General features: G+C 37.8%; 1 protein-coding gene across 3 annotated transcripts in view; it reads left to right on the top strand.

The window, feature by feature from the left end:
• USP24 (ubiquitin specific peptidase 24) overlaps positions 1–22973 on the top strand; it is a 58677-nt gene that overhangs the window by 10464 nt on the left and 25240 nt on the right. For all 3 annotated transcript variants that reach the window (XM_072342967.1, XM_072342966.1, XM_072342968.1), the window contains exons 2-30: positions 880–1045; positions 1998–2065; positions 3197–3340; positions 3961–4083; positions 4933–4968; positions 5539–5604; positions 7197–7262; positions 8229–8303; positions 8911–9069; positions 10163–10277; positions 10642–10745; positions 11799–11906; positions 12430–12525; positions 12622–12783; positions 14603–14710; positions 15247–15396; positions 15922–16053; positions 16552–16663; positions 16912–16988; positions 17866–18006; positions 18144–18197; positions 18381–18496; positions 19141–19207; positions 19365–19475; positions 19833–19931; positions 20009–20179; positions 20799–20884; positions 21033–21126; positions 21385–21540. In XM_072342967.1, coding sequence (XP_072199068.1) covers positions 880–1045; positions 1998–2065; positions 3197–3340; positions 3961–4083; positions 4933–4968; positions 5539–5604; positions 7197–7262; positions 8229–8303; positions 8911–9069; positions 10163–10277; positions 10642–10745; positions 11799–11906; positions 12430–12525; positions 12622–12783; positions 14603–14710; positions 15247–15396; positions 15922–16053; positions 16552–16663; positions 16912–16988; positions 17866–18006; positions 18144–18197; positions 18381–18496; positions 19141–19207; positions 19365–19475; positions 19833–19931; positions 20009–20179; positions 20799–20884; positions 21033–21126; positions 21385–21540 — 3162 coding nt within the window. The remainder of the gene's footprint in view (positions 1–879; positions 1046–1997; positions 2066–3196; positions 3341–3960; positions 4084–4932; positions 4969–5538; positions 5605–7196; positions 7263–8228; positions 8304–8910; positions 9070–10162; positions 10278–10641; positions 10746–11798; positions 11907–12429; positions 12526–12621; positions 12784–14602; positions 14711–15246; positions 15397–15921; positions 16054–16551; positions 16664–16911; positions 16989–17865; positions 18007–18143; positions 18198–18380; positions 18497–19140; positions 19208–19364; positions 19476–19832; positions 19932–20008; positions 20180–20798; positions 20885–21032; positions 21127–21384; positions 21541–22973) is intronic.

Here is a 22973-nt window from a genome sequence, read left to right as displayed (position 1 = left end):
TTCTGTCCTCTCTCCTGCTTCAGTTGATCGCTGTTTTGAAGCCAGAGAAAGTCTCTGTGAACTCTGACACGTGGGCTAGATAGCGCTGGTGCAGTGTGAAAAGAGTAAACAACATAGAAGAAATGGATAACTTGCCTAGAACTGTGTTTGGCACTGCTGAGGCAGTTACCTCAGGTGGCACCTAACAAAGGACAGGGGCTGGTTCTGAGCGCTGCCAGTGCACAGAAATAGCTGCTGCTCTGTGCCACAAGCAATGGGATATGGAAAGCTGAGCTGTAGCCTTCTGCTTGCTTTTTTCCGTTTGCATTCCAGAATGCTTTCCAGTAACTTATTTTGACTTCAGGAGAAGTACAATTGTAATTTCCTTCTTGGGCAACTGTAGCTGAATCTTATTTCTTTTCTTTGGCTAATCCAGCACATTAGTCTTGTTTGTTTTCAGTGTGGTTGGGTGAGGGGTGATGAAATTAACCTCTCTTGGAGTAAACTATTCCATGTTCAACTGTGGTTGAAAACAGGATTAACATGAATAAACATGCATAAATCTCTGAAGATTGGCTTTGTGCTCTACAATCTCCCAGGGACCAGATGCTCTTAGCACTTCTTTCTGGGATCTGGTATGCTAAGGAAAAAGATTTGGTAGTTAAATTGCCAATTAGTTAGGAATTAGTTGTGTAAACATAGTAGTTATCAACCAGATGTGATATATAAAGGTATGTAATCATGCTGTATAAAATCCTACCTTGAAAAACAGAAGGCATCTGAGAACTGTTAGGATTTCACGTGCTGCTTAAAGTACAACTGTCTTCCTGAGCTACAAAATCCTTTAAAATGTCTAGGAGAGGTAAAAATTGCTTCACTTGAGCTTCTTTGTATTCACAGAAAAATGATGAAAATGGGAATTGCTCTGGAGAAGGCATTGAGTTTCCAACAACCAACTTGTATGAGTTAGAGAGCAGAGTTCTAACAGATCACTGGTCCATTCCCTATAAGAGAGAGGAATCTCTAGGCAAGTGCCTGATTGCATCCACGTATCTAGCAAGACTGGGTAAGTTGTACTTCTGCACTGTTATCTGTTTTTATAAAGATTATCTATCGGCTCATAAGATTTCAGAGACACGTAGTGGGCAGCTACAGCTCTTGTATTAATTTTGCAGCTGTTTACTTAGCACTCTGTAGAGTGATCACGTCTCTGTGACAATGGTTACCAGTGAGTTATTCTACCTAAATGCTGTAATAGGAGTGTTGATCTTCTCTCTAAAGTAATTTGTTTACTTAAGCTGCTTTTTCTTTTTTAAAGAGCACATGTTTCTTTATGTTCTAATGACTGTAGGAGTTGCTGTTTTTTTCAGAGCTGAATTACTGACTCGTTTTTTCATTGTGCTGGTTATTTTCCATTTGTGGAAAAACAAGCTGTCATCTAAATCCATGCTGTACCAGACTTCTGTAACTGGGTTTTTTTGCTAGTGAAATGCTCAGACTGCATTAGACTTAAGAATTTGTCTGTTCTGTATTCAGTTCTTGGGCTGTGATTAACTTTGTTAGGGAGGCATCCTGCCCAGCTAATGGCAGAGTGAGAGTGCAGGTAGTTTTTCCATCGGGCCCAATAGCAGCCAAAAGGGAGGTAATAAGATGTGGAGGTTGCTGGTGGTTCTGCTTTGTGTTGTTTTTAACCTGTGTAAGAAGACCATGAGTTGGTTTGGTTTTGGTTGGGCACATGAAACCCCAGTAGGGATCTGAAGTTAATGTAAATTTGGAAGAGAAAAATGCATGTTTTACTCACCATACTTGAAAAAGTTGTAAAAGATGAACCAGTTTGGGAGCATCATAGTTCTAAAAGGGAAGTTCTTTTGACAGCCTCTCCTGAAACTGAGAAAGCACAATGCTTAATAATGAATGAATAGTAGCTCTTCTGCTGGTTTTCCTTGATGTGCTCAAAAACTTACACTGAGCTTCCTAAGGCAAACTGAAAGCATACACACTCTTTCCTTCCTGTAAAGGTCTTTCTGATTCTGATGAGAATTGCAAGAGATTTATGGACAGATGCATGCCTGAAGCATTTAAAAAGGTAAGTAGGTGCAAACGCTAATTTCTTGTTCACATTTGAGTTGTACATGGTGGGAGTATTGTCCTGTAACTCAGACTTCAGAAACTGTGGTGTGTGTTCTTAGGTTAAAATCATGCTCTCAAGTTGTAGTTCAGCAATTCTTGAACATATATTTTCTTTCTTTATTTCCATTTCTACCTTAATGAAGAGCTCAGTAGCAATTAGTGGAGCCTAAAGGCAGATTTTAAGATAGTTGGGTTCATCCTTTAGTTCAGACTCAGCTTTCCTTTGACTCTTATTCTTTCTGCTGCTTGTCTGGAGGATAGCAACATTCTTACTACTTTTCACTTCAGTGCTTACCTAACCTGCTTATCTGGCTTTTCTTTTACTGTGAATCTTCTCTATGACCCTGTGTGCACTTTAAATAAAAGTGTAGAATGGTTCTCTAGAATAAGAACCTGTAGAAATCAAAGTTCAGAATGTGCTAAGTTAAAATTTGCTGTGATTTTTTCAAGCTGCTTAACCTGATTCTGTTGTTTCTTAGAATGGCACAGAACATCGTTAATTTGAAGTATAAAGCTCTTTAAGCAGAAATTAAGTAACACGTGCAGGTGGATGCTTTATGCCCTCTTTAAACATCTAGATTGGGGCCATGAGGAGTGTGTTTCATTAGGAGAAAAGGCAGCAATAATACATCTCTGTGTTCTTTGTTTTCCAACAGAAAAGCGTGAGCTGATAAACGGGTATTACAGCTGAATCAGTGCAGCATTGTGGAACAAGTACTTGAAGGTTTAATAGTCATGGGTTCATTTTGCAAACAGTTGCATATTAGTTATTCTTTACAAAGGTTACAATCTTTTCAGTGAGTGGAAATAGAAAACAGTTTGCTTTGATAAGTAATTTTTTGTCACGAACTGATTTAAGGCGTTCTTCAGTTGAATTACCAATTTAATTAACTCTTAAGCCATTAAGTGCAGAAAGCATCTGAAATAACACACCAGACAGTGATTATTACTATGCTCTGGGGAAACATTTGCTCTGAAAATAGTTGGGGAAGGGAAGGCTGAAGAATTTCACCTGTTCTATGTGATTTTGCTCAAACTTGAAAACAAAAACAGACCAAAAAACCCTACATTTTTTTTGTCTTGTTAGTTATTGACATCCAGCGCTGTTCACAAATGGGGAACTGAGATCCACGAAGGAATATACAACATGCTTATGCTGCTAGTAGACCTGGTTGCAGAAAGAGTAAAGCAAGATCCTATTCCTGTGGGCCTGCTTGGTGTGCTTACAATGGTATTTGTCTTCTAGTAACTGTGGTGTTTTAAACTTGGGGATCTGTTTAAGAAAGAGAATGGCACTAATGTAGCTCATTGGCAAATGTCATCAAAACACAGAAGTCTCTACTAAGGATTGTCTTAAATTGTGTCCTTTTGTTTTGTATGCAACTTAGGGTATCTGGCATTTCATATTTATTCTGCTACTGCTTTTTCTCCTATTTAAGTTGTGGCATATTGTCTTACAATCTGCAGCTATTGTTTACTGTAGATTTTTGACATCCAATATGCAGTTCAATATGTGAATGCTATTCAAGTTTTCTGAAAATCAACTCTCAAGAATACTTCAAAGCTGCTGACACATTGCTGTTTGTTCTTTGAAAAGTGGTACTTTATCTCCCCTTTTATATGGATATCTGTCTCATGTGGGCATTATCTGTACAAAATTGAAGTGCTTTGTGGAACCTGAGGGATGGAAGCAGGGGCCATTTTTTAAACCTCAGTTTTTGTTGGATCTTTAACTGTCAAACAGAAAAATGTTCAACTGGTGGGGAAAAAAAGAAGTCAAATATTGTCAAGATTAGTTTAGAAACTATGGCATAAGTCATGCTGCTCTTTTCCATGGGTTTTTCTTTCAAGGCATTTAACCCTGACAATGAGTATCATTTCAAGAATCGAATGAAGGTGTGCCAGAGAAACTGGGCAGAAGTCTTCGGGGAGGGGAACATGCATGCTGTGTCGCCCATATCCACGTTTCAGAAGGTGAGCACAACCATGCCATAAAACCTGCTCTGAGGGTAGATGTTTCTCTTCCAGAAGAGACTGGTTAGTACATACTTATAAATGAATTCTCATCAAGAATTACAAGAAGTAAATGTTGAGTATATGTTGGTCTGTAGACGTGGATTTCCTGTCATCTCAGATTGTCCCAGTTCTCTATTGGAGCCTGGATCTAGACACTAGAATACTTTCCTCTGTAAAATACCTCAACAATCAAATGGGTGGGTGTGTTATACCTGAGGACTGACATCTGTTGAGTATAGAATGACCTAGATAACTCAAAGCGTTGAGCTCCAATTGGGAATTCATGCTTTCCCGACACCCACCTTTAGGGTAACTTTGTCAAACACACAGTCAAGGAACTGGGTGTTTTGGGTCTGTGCTGACTTGTCACAGCTGTTTCAGACAGGTTGGGTCTGAAAAAGGAGCCTCGGTGTTGTGAATCTTTTCTCCAGGAAACATGTTAGTGGCTGTGAAAGAAAATTCTCTTTGCTGCTTTAAGAAAGGTTATTTAGTAATGTTCCACACTGCTAATGTGCTATAAATATAGTTGCTTGTGAGTCAGCAGCCACAGTGTGTATTGTTACCACAACACATGGTCAGTGATGGTAGCGAGAATTCAAAACTGGATGATATTAATGAGAACCTCTCAGAGCTCCAACTGTACACTTAGCAAAGGAGCTATTATAAACACATCTCTGTGAAATAACAGTGCATGCATTTAAGGTCTGGGTTTATTGGCTGAATTTATCTGTGCAAATGTGTTTCAGAAGACAAATGGTTGGCATTGATGTTGCATTTGCTAATTTGTTAATATTTTGATTGTTCAAGGAACCTCATGGGTGGCTGGTGGATCTGGTAAACAGGGTAGGTAAATACAAACCATGCAGAATTGTTACTTGTCACTTGAATTTGTTGCTCATCAGAGATGATATTTTCTTCCTCTGCTCTCCTGGTTTTCCCCTTTTATCCTCAGGGGGTTATAATGACAAAGGATTTTAATCCTGCCTGAATCTACAGAAAGGGCCACACTAAACACATCTTGCAGAGTTGCTGCCTTTTCCCTTGAGCACCTGTACTGTGATATGATCATTGTCACTGGAAGAACTGACAGAGCTCAGCTTAGACTCCAGAGATGTTTCCCAGTCAGATGTGTTAGCTATTTCTTTATGTGGTCTAGCTTTCTTCCCTATGTCAGTTTTAACCTGAGACAGTTTCTAGCTTAATGTTTAATCTGGTACCACACATAATTGTATTGCATTCCCCACTGCGTCCCTGAGTTCTCACAAAAACATAAAGCTTATGTTGGTATGTGATGTTGCATAGTGAGGGATAATTTTTATCCCAGGAACTCTCACTGGAGTATTTTCTATAATAGCATACTTGGAAGATAAAACACTGTAGTTCGCTGATATAATACTGGTTATTTTATTTCAGTTTGCAGAGTTGGGTGGATTTTCAGCAATTCAGTCCAAACTCAATTCAGAAGATATTGAGCTTGGGGTAAGTTCATTATCTGTCAGCAGACTTCTCTCTTTCCATTACTCAACTCATGCAGAACCAGTAACATTGCTTTTGGCAGTGCTTTTGCCTTGCCTTGGTACTGGAGCAATAGTGAGAGCCCTGGAAAAATGCCGTCAGACTGGAGGTCAGATGAGGTTGTATGTAAGAGTCCTGACTGAAGAGACCTTTTGAGTCCTCAGAGAAAAAAGGGAATGATTAGTGTATCTTTCTGTCTGACTTTGAGCCTCAAAGACATCAGTCAGTCTAGTTTCACTGTATATCTGCCAGTAGATCACTGATTTTCTGTTTGTTTCAACCCTGGCTGCATTTAGCAGGAAGAGAGTTGACTTCTGTCATTCATTATAGAAATTATTTAGGAAAGAAGTTCCTAGGAAGACAGATACTGTTTATTCCTAAGCATCCCTTCAAAAACTGACTGGTTTAGCAGTTCTAAAATCTAATTTTTGATGGCGAAGCCTAACTTCTTTTGTTTTAGTTTCCTGACCTGTATTCAGGAGACTTCATATCTTCTTTCAAGCTGAGATAGAGGAAAAACCACGTTGTTTAGGATTTTGTCCCCAGTTTTTAATAAACTGTCATTTGGAAGAATTCAGTGCTTCTTAGAGTATTGATACTTGCTGATTTGTGAAGAGCTAAACCAACAAATGAGCCTGGCAGAGGAGTAAGGAAACTCAATTTCAATCCTGTACTGCAATAGAAACTATGAATGAAAAATTGTTTAATAACTGCTTACTTATGAAAGAAGTCTGGTTCAGCATCACTAAATTTAGGCCTACGCTGCTAGACACTTAATCTAATAAGTTTTTGATCCACTCTTGGAAGAAACTACTTTTGGTATTCCTCGTTAGCAAATAATTACTTGCACTTAATTTCCTAATGATAGATATTGCTTGAAAATGATGGAATATCTGAGTTGGAAGGGACCAACAAGGATTGTCGAGTCCAACTCCTGTCTTCATATAAGACTGCCTAAAAATTAAAACATATCAAAGCAGAAACTGTATGTTTATATGACAAGTACCGAAGTCAAGACCAGATTCTTCACAAATGCAAAGGAGTGATTTTGGGTTGTGACAAATAAAGAGAATATGACTGTACAGACTGACACTTTGGTAGGAAATGCCTCACGTCTGCATTCTTTCTGAAACATGCAGTTAATCTGAACTGCCAAGGAGTTACTGTATGATGTATTTAAAATCAAAATGGGAGCGGATAACTTCTCAAGAAAGCACATTTCAAATGCTCTTCAGTGTGTCAGGATGGATGATCATCAGAACATACAGCCTTTCTGGCAACTGGGATGGCGTTCTGCACATTCCTTTTCAACTTTCAGTGGAGCTGAGGAGAATAGAGTTATTTGAACTCTCTCTGTGTTCTGTCTTAATCCTGGACCTGTTTGCAGAGTATAGATGTAACAAAACCCTCCTATTTCAGATCAGGAAGGGTTTCCTCCCAACAAGATAATATTAATTCACCTTCATCTGCCTCATAAGGTATAGATTGCTGACTCTGGAAAGACCTCATAAATGTGCACTCAAATATGTGCTGGTTTTTGTTGTTGTCTTTTTTAGGCAATCTCTGCATTGGTTCAACCATTTGGAGTTTGTGCTGAGTATCTTAACTCTTCTGTAGTACAGGTAAGATGATTTTGTTATGCTTTCTTTTCAGCAGAAAATAAAGCCTTATAAAACATGACTGTAGCCATTTGCTCAAATTTAGTTGGATCTCTTCATGTTACAGTAGATCTCAAGCAGTACAGTATCAGGAATGTTCGTACATGAGAACCTGCTATCTTTCATCATAGCAATTTGAAATACAAGAGGAATGAAAGCTGGTTTATGGCTGTGTTGGTGTGAAAGTGGTGACTAATTCTTAAAGCCTTCAAAACTCACACTACAGAAAGTACAAGAACCATTCTGAGTACCCTGGAGGTGCTGAATAGAGGGTTCAGATGGTATCAGGCTCTTTTTCCATCCTTAGCTGCTAATCTACATCTGCAGTGGTATAAAGCACTGGAACTGCTGTTACTAAGCTTCCACACTGTAAAATATGTGGAGAAGAAATTCCACTTGATAGATGGATTTTTGTTTTTAATTTCTGTTTGTGGAAGAGGAGTTCATGATAATGAGTTTAGACAGGAAAAAATGTGGTGCGGGGTGGTGGAGGGGTGGGAGAACACAACATGATCTGTGAACTTGCTAATGTGCTGCAGGGTTCACACCTGCATTCACTAACAAAAAGTACTAGTTTATTAGGTAACTGAAAGTCTTTATTTGAAGAGGAGGTTGTTAAGGGGACAGAGAGGTATATGTATTTAATAACCAGTGCATAGTGAAACTGGTTTGGGGGCAGCTCATTGTGAACTGTGTGTTGTGATGGTCTGAAGTAGCTTCTTTGTCTAACTGCTTCTATTTCTGGACTTATCTAGCAGGATAGTTCTATGTGTGTTACAGATGTTGCTTTATAGCTAAGATAATCTTGAGCTTTCAGCTAAGTATTTCATTTTGCTGCAGCCAGATCTTCTGAGTAATGTAATCGATTTTAGGAAACATAAAATGATTGGCATGCTTTTTTTCCTTATGCTTTCTTCTTTTTTTCTTTAGCCCATGCTGGATCCAGTCATTCATAAAATGATTAAATATGTGCAGAATGTAGAAGAGAAGGACTTGAAAGACAAGGTAACGTTTTATAACTATCTAAGGAGAATTCGCTGTGTGTCTTGGGAGTGCTTGGCAATGTAGGCTAGGACAAAATCTTGCTTTCATTGACAACAGATACGGCCTGTTTTGAATTCTGTCTGAAATTCTCAGCCCCAAATACTGACAAGTGGCTTCCCTGCATTCACCCAATTCTGTGTGAAACTCTTTTCAGTAGATTTCTGATGTTACAGCCCTTTTTCTGTGAAAATTTCCATGTAACTCATGGCTGCCTCTTACACTGCACTGACTTGAGCATTCAGCTCTAATAAATTTGAGTGTTGACTTTTTACTTAAATGTACCTTTGTAAGTTACGTGCTGGAAAGTACACACAGGCTACGTATGAACAGAGAAGCATTTTAATGTACCATATTTGTAGTAGGAGAGTTCACTGTTTAAACTGTATGTTTTGTTGTCTCAGAATTTCTAGCGTACGAGTAATGCTTTCAGATACCCATCAATTAAATTGTCTGTAATGGTCACTAAACCTACTCTTTGTGTATTATTGAAGTCTGAAACAGAATACCAAAACCAGCAGTGCCTTTATTTGTCCTTTTTTTTTGTTGTTGTTTGTTTTGTTTTCAACAGAGACTAGTCAGTATCCCTGAGCTCCTGTCTGGCATTAAACTGCTGTGTATGCGCTTCCAACCTGATTTAGTAACTGCAGTAGATGACTTACGGCTGGACATTCTGCTGCGCATGTTAAAATCGCCGCACTTCAGTGCAAAAATGAATTCCCTCAAAGAAGTAGGTTTGCATCGTGTGGGTGTGTTTGTGGGTGCACACACGCGGGTGTGTAGGTGGGATGGACTGTTTGTAAGCTACTGAAACCACAGCCTTAAAATGTTTCCTCACAAATTCTGTTGCCATAGCAAAAGCTCGTAATAAATACAAAAAAGAAAAAGACAGGAGGTATCTGTGATATTTGTAATATTAGTAGTCACTGCAAAGACTGTGGTCTCCCAGTTGGGAAATTAGACAATATTTGAATGTTTTCTAGGAACCGCAAATCCAGATTCATTTATAAACAAGTATATGATACTCCATTGTTCTCTTTGAGATCACCCTGATGATTCAGAGCGTCCTATGGGATGTTGCTTTTCTCTTTCCTATTGTAAGGAAAACAAAAATAAAAGGGGGGGGGGGGGGGGGAAGACTTAATCCTAGATTGTTGCAGCCATATCAGATTATTATACTAAGTATTTTTTAGTTTTTATTCTGATTATTCATGGATGTTGTAACAGTGTTTAGGAGCTGTTTATGGACTAGGGCTCAAGTCCGTCTTCTGGGCTTTTTGATTGTCTGCTTAAGGGAAGATTGAGGTGATAAACCTCATTGCTCTGTGGTTCTTAATTATAACTGTGTTTCTTTGATGAAGTTATATAAGTACAGCTTTTGAAGGAGCTAGCAGAAATGCATGCTTTCTACAACTTTTCCCTAGAGAGAGAAGTCTGTATCAGTTCTGCATTGGATAAAAATAGGACACTATTTGAGCATCACAGGCAGAAGCCTGAGATAACCCACTTCTGCTATATCTCTAGAAATACACAGCGCAGGCAAGCTTTTCTGTGTCAGACTGAGTATGAGAATCCGCTGCATCAGACCAGTGCCTAGGAGGTGGGTTAGGAATTTTGCCTTTAGGCAGGTTATTTTTAAAATAAACAAAATACTAATTACTAAAAAAAAAAAAACAAAAAAAAAACATACCTTTCTGTGCTTAAAATATGTCAGGACTCACATTTCCAAGCTTCATAGTAAGCATTTTGAATAGATTACAATACGTGCATGTATATTGCACGTGGAAAGCATCATTAAAATGTCAATGTTTTGCAATTTCTAGGTAACCAAATTAATAGAAGACAGTACTGTGTCCAAGTCAGTGAAGAATGCAATAGATACAGATCGATTACTAAACTGGCTGGTAGAAAATTCTGTCCTGTCAATTGCTCTAGAAGGTAAGTGCTTTCACAGAGACTACTGACGTGTGCTTTGAGTGTTTTAAATGTAGAATGTGGTCAGTTCTTTTCAATGCGTTTTAATTAGACACTACTAACAAAGGAGTTAAAGGATTTTGTTGTCATCAAAAGAGAGCTGTCACCTGGTTCTATGACATTTTGCAAGCATCGTTTGCTGTACCTGAGGTTTTTTGCTCTCAGCTTAATTATGTATGTTTTTAAGCCTGTAGATATGAAGGAAATTGATGGATTTTTACATAGAAGTAGATAAAGCACTAAACAGACTTTGCTCTTGACCCTTTTAACATGGTTTGTATCTAATGATTGAAATAAATTAATTCAATTACTACTTCTTATTTCATAGGTAATATAGACCAAGCACAGTATTGTGATCGTATAAAGGGAATTATTGAACTGCTGGGCAGTAAACTGTCTTTAGATGAACTCACTAAAATCTGGAGAATTCAGGTAAGGAATCAAGACAAGGTGGCTGCTTTTAGACTGTCTTGTGAAAATAAGTACCTCTTATTACCATGTTCATTAGGTGGTGGAATGTTAGCTGTTCGTTATCTGCTTTGTCATATTTGCTTGGCTTATTCCCTGGGAGACATAGGATATTGTCATACACCTTTGTATCAGTATAAACTCTGTTAAATTGCATTCTCACCTTTTGCTAACTTTATGCCTACCTCAAAAACACTTTTTGGATGATAGCTTCCTCACAAGGCTTCTGTCAGCAAAGAACTTTTCACCATCCTACAGCCTGAACTATTAAAGAACCAGTGAAAATGAAGTTTCTCAAGCCTTGGGCTTCCTACTTCACAGTGTAATGCAATGTATTTAGTTGCAAGAGAGCGAAAAATGGATACTGGCTGTAATATTCTTAAGGAAAATTCTGGAAGTGCTGAAATCATGGCATTAATATTTGTGAATAGAAATAAGTGTTTCAGAGTTGTCTGCATCTTTAAATAATGAAGTAAATGCGTGGTGTAGAGGAAGGTGAGCTATTGAGGTCAGCAAGGCAGGGTTGGCAATTCCAGATTGTATCATTAACTTCCTTTCGAAGTCTTAGTCCTTGTATGTTTTAGGTTCATCAGCTGATAAAAGACAAAGTGCACATCTGACTGAGCTCGGTGTATTCCTCATTCTACCTCTAAGTCTTCTACCACAATAATTTATTCAGAAATATTGGAAATACTGTGCACAGTGTTCTCTAAAGCTTATTTACACCTGTTTGAAAGCACAGACAGCACTTCCTCAGATGGACCTTCCTCTCCTTTGGTGAGGAAGCTATTTTTTGCTCCCGTGGCTGAACCATGGCAAACTAACTTGTCCTTTCCTGCTTTAAAGTTGTTCCTGAAGACTTCTAAACCAGAGGAGCAAAGAGCGGAGTCAGTTATTCCTAACTTGTACCTCTAATGTGTCCAAAGCAGCTATCTTTTCTCCTTAATAGGGATAGTACAATAATGCTTACATTAAAGATTTTTCTCTATCTCATTCTGTTTTCCTTCCTCTTCCCAGTCAGGACAATCTTCCACTGTGATTGAAAACATACATACCATTATTGCTGCAGCTGCTGTGAAGTTTAGCTCTGATCAGCTCAACCATTTATTTGTTCTAATTCAAAAGGTAGGTTTTAGCTTGAATTTGCATTCTTATGGGAGAGAACTGGTTAAAAAATACTTGTGCATCCAGCCTATTGAAAGGCAAGTGCCTTGAATGTGCTTATATTTTCTGTATAAATGTGAATTAAAATATATTTATATGTTATTTAGATAAAAAGTTGGCCATAGAGCACTTGCAATATTAATTTTTCATTAACCCGGAAGCATGATTGCTACTATACTGCTGGTTGACTATAAGTTGATTATAAGTCCACTATACATGTGGAGATAAGGTACTTATAAGAGATAGGACCTTGATAATAAAAATCTCACTTTTTATTTTCTGTTTGAAGAAAGATTTGGGCAAAGTAGTGCTATGAGAGTTGGTAACAAAAATGAGAAAACAGGCATTAGTGAGCATACTTGATTTGCATTTCAGTTGTCCTGCAGTAACACAATTGTAAATTATATTCTTGTGTGTACTGTATATCCTGAGACTTAATAGTGCTTGCTGCTGTAATAGTGAACATTATTTCTTTGCTGTACAGAGCTGGGAAACAGAGAGTGATAGAGTGCGGCAGAAGCTGTTGAGCCTGATAGGGCGCATTGGTCGAGAAGCACGGGTGGAGACGACCACTGGAAAGGCACGTGAATGCATTTTTTTTCCCCCCTTATTAGAAATGTGGTTTCTAGTCTGTGCACTTCCTAAGTCTTGGCTCATTTCTTATTTCCTCCACTAGGTTCTGGAGGTGCTCTGGGAGCTGGCTCATCTTCCAACATTACCATGCAGTCTTATCCAGCAGGCCTTGGAGGAACATCTGACAATCCTCAGTGATGCCTATGCAGTGAAAGAGGCAATCAAAAGAAGCTACATCATCAAATGCATAGAGGATATTAAGAGGGTTAGTTTAATGTTTTATCTTTTGCAAAATGAGGCATTATCTAGGCTTGTTGTTGATGTTATTTAGCTTTCTTTCAAGGTACTCAGACTATGTGCCATCTGTAAGTTCTTACCTTGAGGAGTCCACAAAAGGGGCAGGCTTTGTGTGAGCCACTGTGTTGACCTTGAGACTTGTACTAAGTCTCTTGCCTTTGTTTTAAATAAATTTTCAGCACAAGGAGTGACCAGCTTATAGCTAATAGGAATCTACCAGGGTGGGCACAAGGTTCGAATTTGCAAATGGAACTGCTATAAATGTATACCAGTATTTTAACTGTCTCTTTCATGTGAAAGGCTGGATTAGTTTTCTTAAAGTTAAGCACATGCTCTAGCATAGCCATTAAGTCTTAAAATGCAAATCAATATTTAAATCATAGTAATTTAATAATAATAAAAAAATAATAATAATAAAAACACCTTTTTCCATTTAATATGGAAGAAGCCATTCTCAGGCCTGTCTATGCTAAGATATTTCCTGTCAGCTGCAGATATGTGCATGACTTAATAGACTGTGTACTCTATCTTGCACTGTTCACATAGTAAGTAGCTCTCTTAGAGGGTAGGAGAATTCCTGTGAACGTATTTCCTTCATCAGAAATACATCCAAATAAAAGGGCTTGTATTCTTCTTCATCTATTCATTCCATAGTAAATTAGACTTTGTCTGTCCTCAGGGTTTGTAGGGATTTTAGTTGTTTAGAAAACATAACATGTTGCTTCCTGATATTGATCATTCTTTTTTCTTTTTTCTCCTTCCATGTGTGTTTGAGAATATAGATACCAAAGTTTGGGTTCTTTAGGTCCTTAAAATTTGCAGCTTTTTCTAATCTAATGCTTTCCAACTCTGGCATTTACGTTCTGGCAAAGGCCTTAACAGAGGTGCTGCTGGGGAGCACTAACAGAAAGCTGTACTTATAGGCTGGAAGTGATTGGGGCAAATATACAGCACATCTTTAAAAGTACATCGTTTGCTTATTAGAGGAAACGAAAGCGTAAACTGGGAGAGGATGTAATATTAAGGCAGCATTGTCAAATACATGAGGAAGCCTTCATTAGAGCACTGTTATTGCCAGGTTAGTTTAGTCTCTTAGCGAGCAAGTGATATTGGACGTTGTCAGTATTTAAACCAGATATTGCATCTCTGAATGAAAACCCTCAGTACTGGTTTGTGTGGTCAAACTTTACAGAAAATGAAGCCTCCCAGAAAAGTGATGAGCAGTTCTAACAATGAGGTAGGATCCTTCTTAGGATCTCTTTTAAAATGCAGCCTTAATAGCCTTTGCTTCCTATCACAGGGCTCCTTGCAGCACCAATCAGGCATTTCTTCTCATCTTTTAACCCAACACTCGGTAGTACTTAAGATTGTATTTCTTCTGTTATTCTTGCTTTAACAATATGTAATCTCATTTTACTGCATTGTCCCTTTTAAGCCCTGACAGGCCTGCTTTGTCTCCCGTAATTGGAGAAGGTGGTGGTTCCCATTATCTCTCTGGTGCAATTTAATTTGCATGTTCTCTAGCAAGGAGGCACTTTGGGCTTAATAGTGATAGCAAAATGGCATGCAGGTGTATCAAAGGACTCCTTGGAGAAAGTGAAGAAGGGTACCTCCTATTTATTTGGAAAGGGACCAGCAAGAAGTACTGAAGCTTTCTGAGATAGTAGTTGCTGTTTTGAAACAGGGGAGTTAATGGAAATCAGTATGCTTTAGGAGTCTAAGAGAAAAATTAATCCAAAGTTGAGCATGTACGCATGTGTAATTCTTTCTACCTTTCTTATCGCTAGTCATCCCAGCACAATAATCCTCAGTTTGTTTGGGTGGTACCAGCATTGCGTCAACTCCATGAGATCACACGTTCTTTTATTAAGCAAACTTACCAAAAACAAGACAAGGTAAGAATGTATGCTGAGATGATTTTGAAGTCCTTGTTATGTTTGTCTGGCTCTACTTCTCTAGAATGTGGAAGTTTGACTTTAGAAAAAAGAAAGAATTGCTGATAATGGCTGTTTGATACTAGTAGAGATACAGCTTCGTATGCTGTCCATTTGTATGCATCTGTGTATAAATAAAGTCTGTTTGCTATGTCAGGTCTAGTTTGTTTTACTTGCAGCTTTATGTAAAATAGCTAACAAGCTCTCCTAAGAAACTGCCAACTAGTTTGTACTTGTATTGACATAGACTCTTAAAAAAGACTGAAATACCAGCAAGTCACATGTGCTATTCTGTGGTTAGGTGAGACTTTTGTGTGCAATCTATAGCATGCCTACTTCAGCATGTGCTGAAAATGGTTATGTTTTGAATACTTGGAAGGAATACAGCTGACTTCTTCCTATAGAAGGTACATTACTGTAGAAGACCAGACTGCTGAATGTGTGTCTGTTTATGTATTTTCTTGAAAACTGTTCTTCTCTGTTTGTTTTCTGCCAAGAGCATTATTCAAGATCTAAAGAAAAACTTTGAAATAGTGAAGTTGGTGACAGGAAGCTTAATATCATGCCACCGTTTGGCTGCATCTGTGGCAGGTCCTGGAGGGCTTGTTGGAGCTACGCTTGTGGATGGCCGATACACTTACCGGGAGGTACTGAACACTTATTTCATGCTACCTTATGTGTTTAAAAACATGGTATAGCCTCATATAAGATGAGGTGATGCCTCATTTATTTACTTATTTAATTGACTTACTGGTGTTCTGTTTAGAGAAGGGTTGCACTGTTTTTTGTTTATAATTCTGACACTTATCAATTAGGAGTTATTATTGTCTTCTTGATACATCACATAGCAAGGCTAGACAACTTGTAGACACTACACAGGTTTCTTGGCAAATTCTTTACTTAGTTGGGAATGAGATCTCCATCTCATGTGTCCAAGCCTGTTCAGCTTTCAGCTTCTGTGCTTCAGTTTGAGTGATAACTAAAAATGAAGTGTTAAAGTGTGTGTGAAATTAAACATTTCTCATTGCAAAAACACTTTCTAGTTTGTCAGGCTTCATGAATGATGCTGTTATTTGACAACAAAGTTTGTCAAAAAAATAAAAAGAAATCTTATAGTTCTTATTTTGGAAAGAAAAAAACTGAAACTGGAGTTTTTGTTTCCTCTTTCTCAGTATTTGGAAGCACATCTAAAATTTTTGGCATTTTTTCTGCAAGAAGCCACCCTTTACTTGGGCTGGAATCGTGCCAAGGAGATCTGGGAGTGCCTCGTAACTGGCCAAGATGTTTGTGAATTAGATCGAGAGGTAAGAAATTGTCAAAGTTATTGTCTGCAGTTGCAGAGTGAATCTTAAAGGGTTGTGAACAGCACGTTCATTTGTTGAAACGTGCAACTTAAATAGTGAACATGCATTATGAAACTTGTGTAAGCTAACGTAACCACTGTGAGGTGTTCACTTACAACTAGAATGCTCTCTTAGCTTTAAACTTGACTAGAAGATAAATGTTGGTGAGAAAATTAGTCACAGGTTTATGGATGCTTGCTTGGAAAATGTTGCCTGAAAGCTTGTCTGTAAGTAGTAGGAGACATTTGTTGATATTTGGGTTCAAGATGACTTTCAAGCTTAAGTACCCCAGTGCTCCAGTACAGCTTGTATATTATGTTCAGAATCTCACATTAAACTTAGCTCTTGCTGCAGATCAGACTTGTGTGATGTGTTGCTGTAATATCTGATGTTGTTGTCTTGTACAATAGAGTAAGATTCTTGCAATGGCGATCGAGTAAAAATGTTTTCTGTTCACAGATGTGCTTTGAGTGGTTTACCAAAGGACAGCATGATCTAGAGAGCGATGTACAGCAACAGCTCTTCAAAGAGAAGATTCTTAAACTGGAATCATATGAAATTACTATGAATGGTATGAAGTTTGGACATGTTTGGTTTTGATATGTGTTCCAGCAGTTTGCTTTTTGAGCCTTCAAATTTAACATCAAGCAGCTCTGTCAATCAGTAAAATAAAAAGGTCTTTTTCTATCATTCTTAGTTTTAATAGTTGTAGAAGAAAAGGATCACTGCTTGCATTTGGTATCTTTATTTAAGTAAAATAAAAAGCCTAGAATCTTGGCCTGACCTGAATAAAAAGTTTGCACCGCTTTTCACCTTCAGGTTTTAGTTTATTTAAGACTTTCTTTGAAAATGTGAACCTGTGTGACCATCGACTGAAGAGGCAAGGAACTCAGTTGGTGAGTGTTCTGGCAAGTTCATTCTTGTGTACTACTTGTGGCATCTTGAGGATGGGAGGAGGTGAGGGAGATTCTTTAGCAGCTATTTGATCATGTTTGTATTAGTATGGAGATGGTCTTTCTAGTGTTAATGTTGTTAAATTCTGAAGTTAATATACAACAATTAGTATAGGAAGAATTCGGTCATGGGTATGTAGCATCTACAACTTCTCAGAATACATGAGTGGATTATTTGTCTACTAACAATCCTAAATTCTCGTATTTTTTTCTTTTGCTTCTTGACAGGGAGGTATTTCCTTTCTTAATTCTTCTTTATTTGGGGGTTTTAGGCATATCGTATTCAAGTTCTTATGTTTTCTTTTCAGCAGCCCTTTTTAACTTTATGATCCCTGACTTTTTTATGTCGAATTAATGGTTATATTCAATTATATGTTCATTAGTTTTCTGTAGGCATTCTAGATCTTTATCAGAGAGCAGGTGCAGGTTGGGTTTTTTGTTCTTTTTTTGTTGTTTTTTTGCTTAATACCATAGTAGGCTTTGTGATGTTTTATAATGTTGTTAGTTACTACGCTGACCTTTGTGAAACAAATTCCATTCATGATTACTTTTTTCAGTGCTTTCGAAGTCTTTAATTTTTCAATAGACTTGATTGATAGTGTTCTTTGGAACCTGTTTGTTCACCTTTAAAAAAGAAAAAAACAGTAAGAAAATGTAAGCTTGCAGCTATTGATTTCTCTTTCCAAGGTGCAAAAACTTAACAGCACGTTGGAAAAGAAAAATATTGAAGTGAACGCAAAAGGTACTTTTCCAGCAGATGGAAAACTTTTGTTCTTGTGTTTTAAGTCAATTTCATGTAAGTCATATTTTACTGTTGTAGAGTGTAGAAAAACTGGAATTAATAGGAATGGATTTCATTTGGAAGATTGCAATGGAGTCACCTGATGAAGAAATTGCCAATGAAGCTATTCAACTGATAATAAATTACAGCTATATTAACCTCACTCCTAGACTGAAAAAGGTAATGAATGCTTTGACGTTTGTAGAAATTTGGTACTCTGACTATTAAAATGTATAATTTGTGGAGTTCTGTTAGTTTATCAGTAATTTCTATAGCATTGGTTTAAGTTCTAATTCGTTTGTCCTCTCTGTCTTCAGGATTCAGTATCACTGCACAAGAAATTCATTGCTGATTGCTACACACGATTGGAGGTAAAAGACAAATATGAATTCTTCTCATACCTTGATCCTTTTTAGCTTTTTAGCTTAGGGTTAAAGTAACTGACTTTTTTTTAGTTTTAAATAAATTATTCCATGGGTATTTCCTACTAGCTCTCTGGGATGTATTAATTGTCTATTGAAGCGAACACTTAAGTACTCTGCATTATATTCTAGGCAGCCAGTTCAGCACTTGGTGGTCCAACATTAACGCATGCTGTTACAAGAGCTACAAAAATGCTTACAGCAACCGCTATGCCTACAGTAGCAACATCAGTTCAATCTCCTTACAGGTAAACCTGTTTTCAAAATGATAAATTTGATAGTAGATGTTAGTCCCCAGCTACTTCCCCCTTGATTCCAGTTGGTAACTGAGATGGCCAAGATGACTTTGTGTCAGCCAAAAACCTCTTCTTCCATGAACACCTACTACTGGTAGTTCTGTATTCTGTTACAGTGTAACTTGTGTTCTGAAAAGATTTTAGCAGTGCCTGAAATGTAAAAGGTAGTAATTAAGAAATACAAGAATAAAAAGACCGAGTCTGCTTAAAACAAATAAGTCTTCTAAAGTATTGGCTTACCAGTCTTCTTTCTTGAGCAGTGGGATTTCTTGGTTTTTGTTTCTTTTTTGGTGATATTTTTGGCTTTTTTTTTAATTAGGGGAGAGATGCGTTTTCATCCTTCCGCTTAATTTATGCATACTTGAATGTGTGTGGCTTAAATATATGAACACACGGGGGTGGAGAGCTCTAGAAACATGAAGCTTCTGCAGTTCAGTGTAATGCAAAATTTTTGACCTGTTTTCCTAGTTCACTTTGACTGAAATACTCCTGGTTTTAAGGAGCTGCATTTCAAAACAGCTGATTCAGGATTGCTATATGTGGGCTTGGGAAAATTAACCAGAGACAAGCAACTGACTTTGGATTTTTATCCCTAGGTCTACTAAACTTGTAATAATCGAGAGACTGCTGTTATTGGCAGAGCGTTATGTAATAACAATAGAGGTAAGAAGATGTGTTCTCAGCCTTGCCTAGTAAAAAATTCCTTAAAAATAGTAGGAGCAGTTTAAACCCATGTAGCTCTAGTAACTAAGCTTTGTGCCATCATAAAAATGTATTGTTCAGAAGAGTGGTATTTACCATTGTCCTTCTCTTCCAACAGGACCTTTATTCTGTGCCCCGAACTATACTACCTCATGGTGCCTCTTTTCATGGACATCTTTTAACTCTTAATGTTACATATGAATCTACCAAAGATACCTTCACCATAGAGGTATGTATACACAGGTTGCATGTCACGCCGTATTGATTACATAGGTGGTTGGAGAATCTTGCTGATTCCCAGTCTTAACAGAGGAAGAGTTAAGGACTATAGTCAGCTTAAAAAATCTATTTGAAAATGCTGAGTGTGTGCAGAAGGTTATTGCAGTGTGAGGAAAGTTGCTTGCTTGCTGTCAGTGAAAGAGCATTTCTCATGCTGTCCTACCTCATCAGTCCTTTTTGTACCTTAATACCTTTAACACTCTATGTAGGGAAGCAGGAAAATTTTACAGGAAGATTTTTCTTTTCCTCTTGGGATTTATTACTTGAGCACACTTTAGTAAACCAGTGTCTTTTTTTACTTTTACAGGCTCATAGCAATGAAACTGTAGGGAGCATCAGGTGGAAGATAGCAAAGATGCTGAATTCTCCTGTAGATAACATACAGATATTTGCCAATGACAGCCTGGTATGTTAACCAGAACTTTCGTTCTTTATAACATTAAATCTCTCTTTCAGAACTTAATTACCAATATATTCTTGCAGCTAACAGTAAATAAAGATCAGAAATTACTCCACCAATTGGGCTTCTCCGATGAACAAGTCCTTACGGTGAAAACATCAGGCAGTGGGACACCTTCAGGGAGTTCGGCTGATTCCTCAACCAGTTCCAGCAACAGCAGCAGTGTATTTAGTTCATCCTATGCAATGGAACAGGTACAGCCTAATAGCCTGAAAGCTTCCCTTAGATTTGGAGGGAGTGGGGAGTGAAGCAGCAGCAGGTGTAGTACACAGCTGGGGTAGTGGAATGAGTGCAGTGAGCTGGAGCAGTAGCTGTATATATTAGCTTGAGTATCCAGTCCTGAGTAGCCTGGGTTTCCTCTCAAAAACTGTAACAAACTATTTAAGTACACTTGTGCTCTTAAGCACATGTGAATTGGTGTTCAGAAAAACAGTTTTGTCACTTAGTGTAGCCTGTTGGTGCTTGTTTTCTCTACGCATCTTTCATTAAATCTTATCATTTTGAAGCTACATACTTGGATTTCCAGACTTATGCTGTTAATAAACCTGTAGTGTGTAAACTCAGAAGTATCAACTGACATGTTCAGTCTTCATTATATGTGCATGTTAAATAATAGTCAACATCACAACTTAGTTATTATAAGGGAAATGATATTATGGCAAAATTCAGTTGTTATCTCGGTTGAGAAAGTAGATGGAACTTCATTTGGCCGGGTTGGCATTTATGTTGGTTACCTCAATTAAGAGCTCTATTAAATTATATAAAACAGAGTTGGGACAAAAAAAATAAATTGTGTTTCTGCTTAATTCTCAGGAGAAATCCCTCCCTGGAGTAGTCATGGCTCTCGTGTGTAACGTGTTTGATATGCTTTACCAGCTTGCCAATTTAGAGGAGCCAAGGTAAGCAAGCTAAGTAGTTATTAAATATTGCAGAAATGCTTGTGTTGCAAATTTCCAATAGTTGCTTATTTTACAGTGTATGGGCACCTACCTGGCCACAGTGTGGCTGCGCCTTCCTTTGCCTAAATAATTTCTGGTAACTTTTCAGAATAACACTGCGAGTGAGAAAACTTCTGCTCTTAATTCCCACTGACCCGGCTATTCAGGAGGCACTTGATCAGCTTGATTCCCTGGGAAGGAAGGTATGTATTCAGCAGTAACTAGTCTTGGAAAGCTTAACAGAAAGGATTTTACTAGTAGTTTTCTTAAACTGTATTTAAGATGACAGTTTGTGACAGGCTTGAAACTACTACAAAACAGTACTCATCTTAAGGATTAGTGACGTATTTCTGAGCAGTTAGAGGCAAGCAGATTATTACAGGGTTTATGTGAGATGTATTGGCAATTGCAACAAAATGCAGTAGTCTAAAAATGTATCCTCTGTGGCATATTCCTCCTAGAAAACGCTGCTATCGGAATCAAGTTCTCAGTCTTCAAAATCCCCATCCTTGTCTTCAAAACACCAACATCAGCCCAGTGCTAGTTCAATACTGGAAAGTCTGTTCAGATCTTTTGCTCCAGGCATGTCTACCTTCAGAGTACTCTACAATTTAGAGGTAAGAAAACAAATTTATTTCTTTAACTTGTGTTTCCAAGTGCTGAGACTTTTACCCAGGAGATTCTGGTCTGTCTTACCTGTGCATGCAAAGTGATTGGAATACATATAATTTCTTTAACCCTAAATATTCTCCTGAGTAATTTCTTTATTCAGAACTCAAAACAGTGGATTGGGCACTGTAAAAGATTCTTCCTGCATGGTCAGTGCATGGATTCTTAAGGAGTGTAAGAGAGTTCAGGTAGTGGTGGTGTTACTACACATTGAAGCATGCGCTAGGAAGCTAGACAGTTTGTAGTTCTGCTCACAGATCCCACTCTTAATAAGGACTTATTCCAAATGCTGTCTGAACAATATGAAGTTGCAGGACTGGTTACCTGCAGCTTCAAATACATTGAACAAGTTACTGTTGTGTCGTTTTCAGTGTATTCTAAGGTGGTTGTAGGAATTTTTTAGTAGCTGCTTTCCTTTGCATTTCTGCAGTCTTGGCATTCACTTGTTGTCTTCCCACACTCTGATATCCCCATGCAGTGTTAGGATTTCCCCTTTTTCTGTCCAACTGGAATGAAAGATACTAATATCTCTGAAATACACTGACAAGTTTTACAACCGAAAGCAGATGTCTTAACATATCACAGCAAGGATACCTTGTTGAACTGTAGTTTGTATGACAGTATGATAGACAACATGGCCATCTACTTCTTTTATTACTTGCTTTCATTATTTTATCTAATATAAATTACCTAGTTTTCTGGCAGTGGTTAAGTAGTAGTAAATTGGATTAGATGTGTTGATTTTTACAAGTGTACTGATGCCTCAAATCTGATCAAGCCAACTAGAAACTGATTCTGACAGAGAAAGGTAGCATGATGTTTTATTCCCCCAGCTGCTTATCTGCCAAAATTATGGGAACCAGTCTGGAAAACGTGCACCAGAAATTTTAGAGCATGTGAAAGAGATGAAAATGTTAAAGATATTCAGGGTTGTATGCAGTGTTGTAATAAGACTTTATAACTGGAGCTCTGTTAAGCTGTGCTTCTGTCCAGTGAGCATGGAAAGGATATATCATGTTTTTCTATTTGGAGCATTGTTGGCTGTACATATCAAAGACTCTTCTCAATAAAGTAAATAACACCTGGATTTTATTTATTTTGGTAAAAAATGAAGTGAAATAGATTACAAACGTGCATGAAGTCTGACCCACAGAGACTGCAGAATTCCTTATGGCAGTATTTCTGAGCGTAATGGTGTTTTGTAGAGCTTAGTGCTGGTGTTACTAGAATTACCTGGACCATTTGGGGAAAAAAATGAATTATAGTGCAGCTATGTTTCAGGAGACATGAGATAAGTAATCCATCTGTAGGATGTTTAATGGGATGCTGAAAATCTACAAAGGAGAAGGATTTGTGTTCTTAAAGGGCTACTTCTGTGTCT

Source organism: Excalfactoria chinensis, chromosome 8 (assembly GCF_039878825.1).
Source record: "Excalfactoria chinensis isolate bCotChi1 chromosome 8, bCotChi1.hap2, whole genome shotgun sequence".
In the NCBI taxonomy this organism is placed as follows: Eukaryota; Metazoa; Chordata; class Aves; order Galliformes; family Phasianidae; genus Excalfactoria; species Excalfactoria chinensis.
The sequence above is the reverse complement of the archived record's forward strand: the minus strand, read 5'-3'. Positions and strand labels throughout refer to the sequence as shown.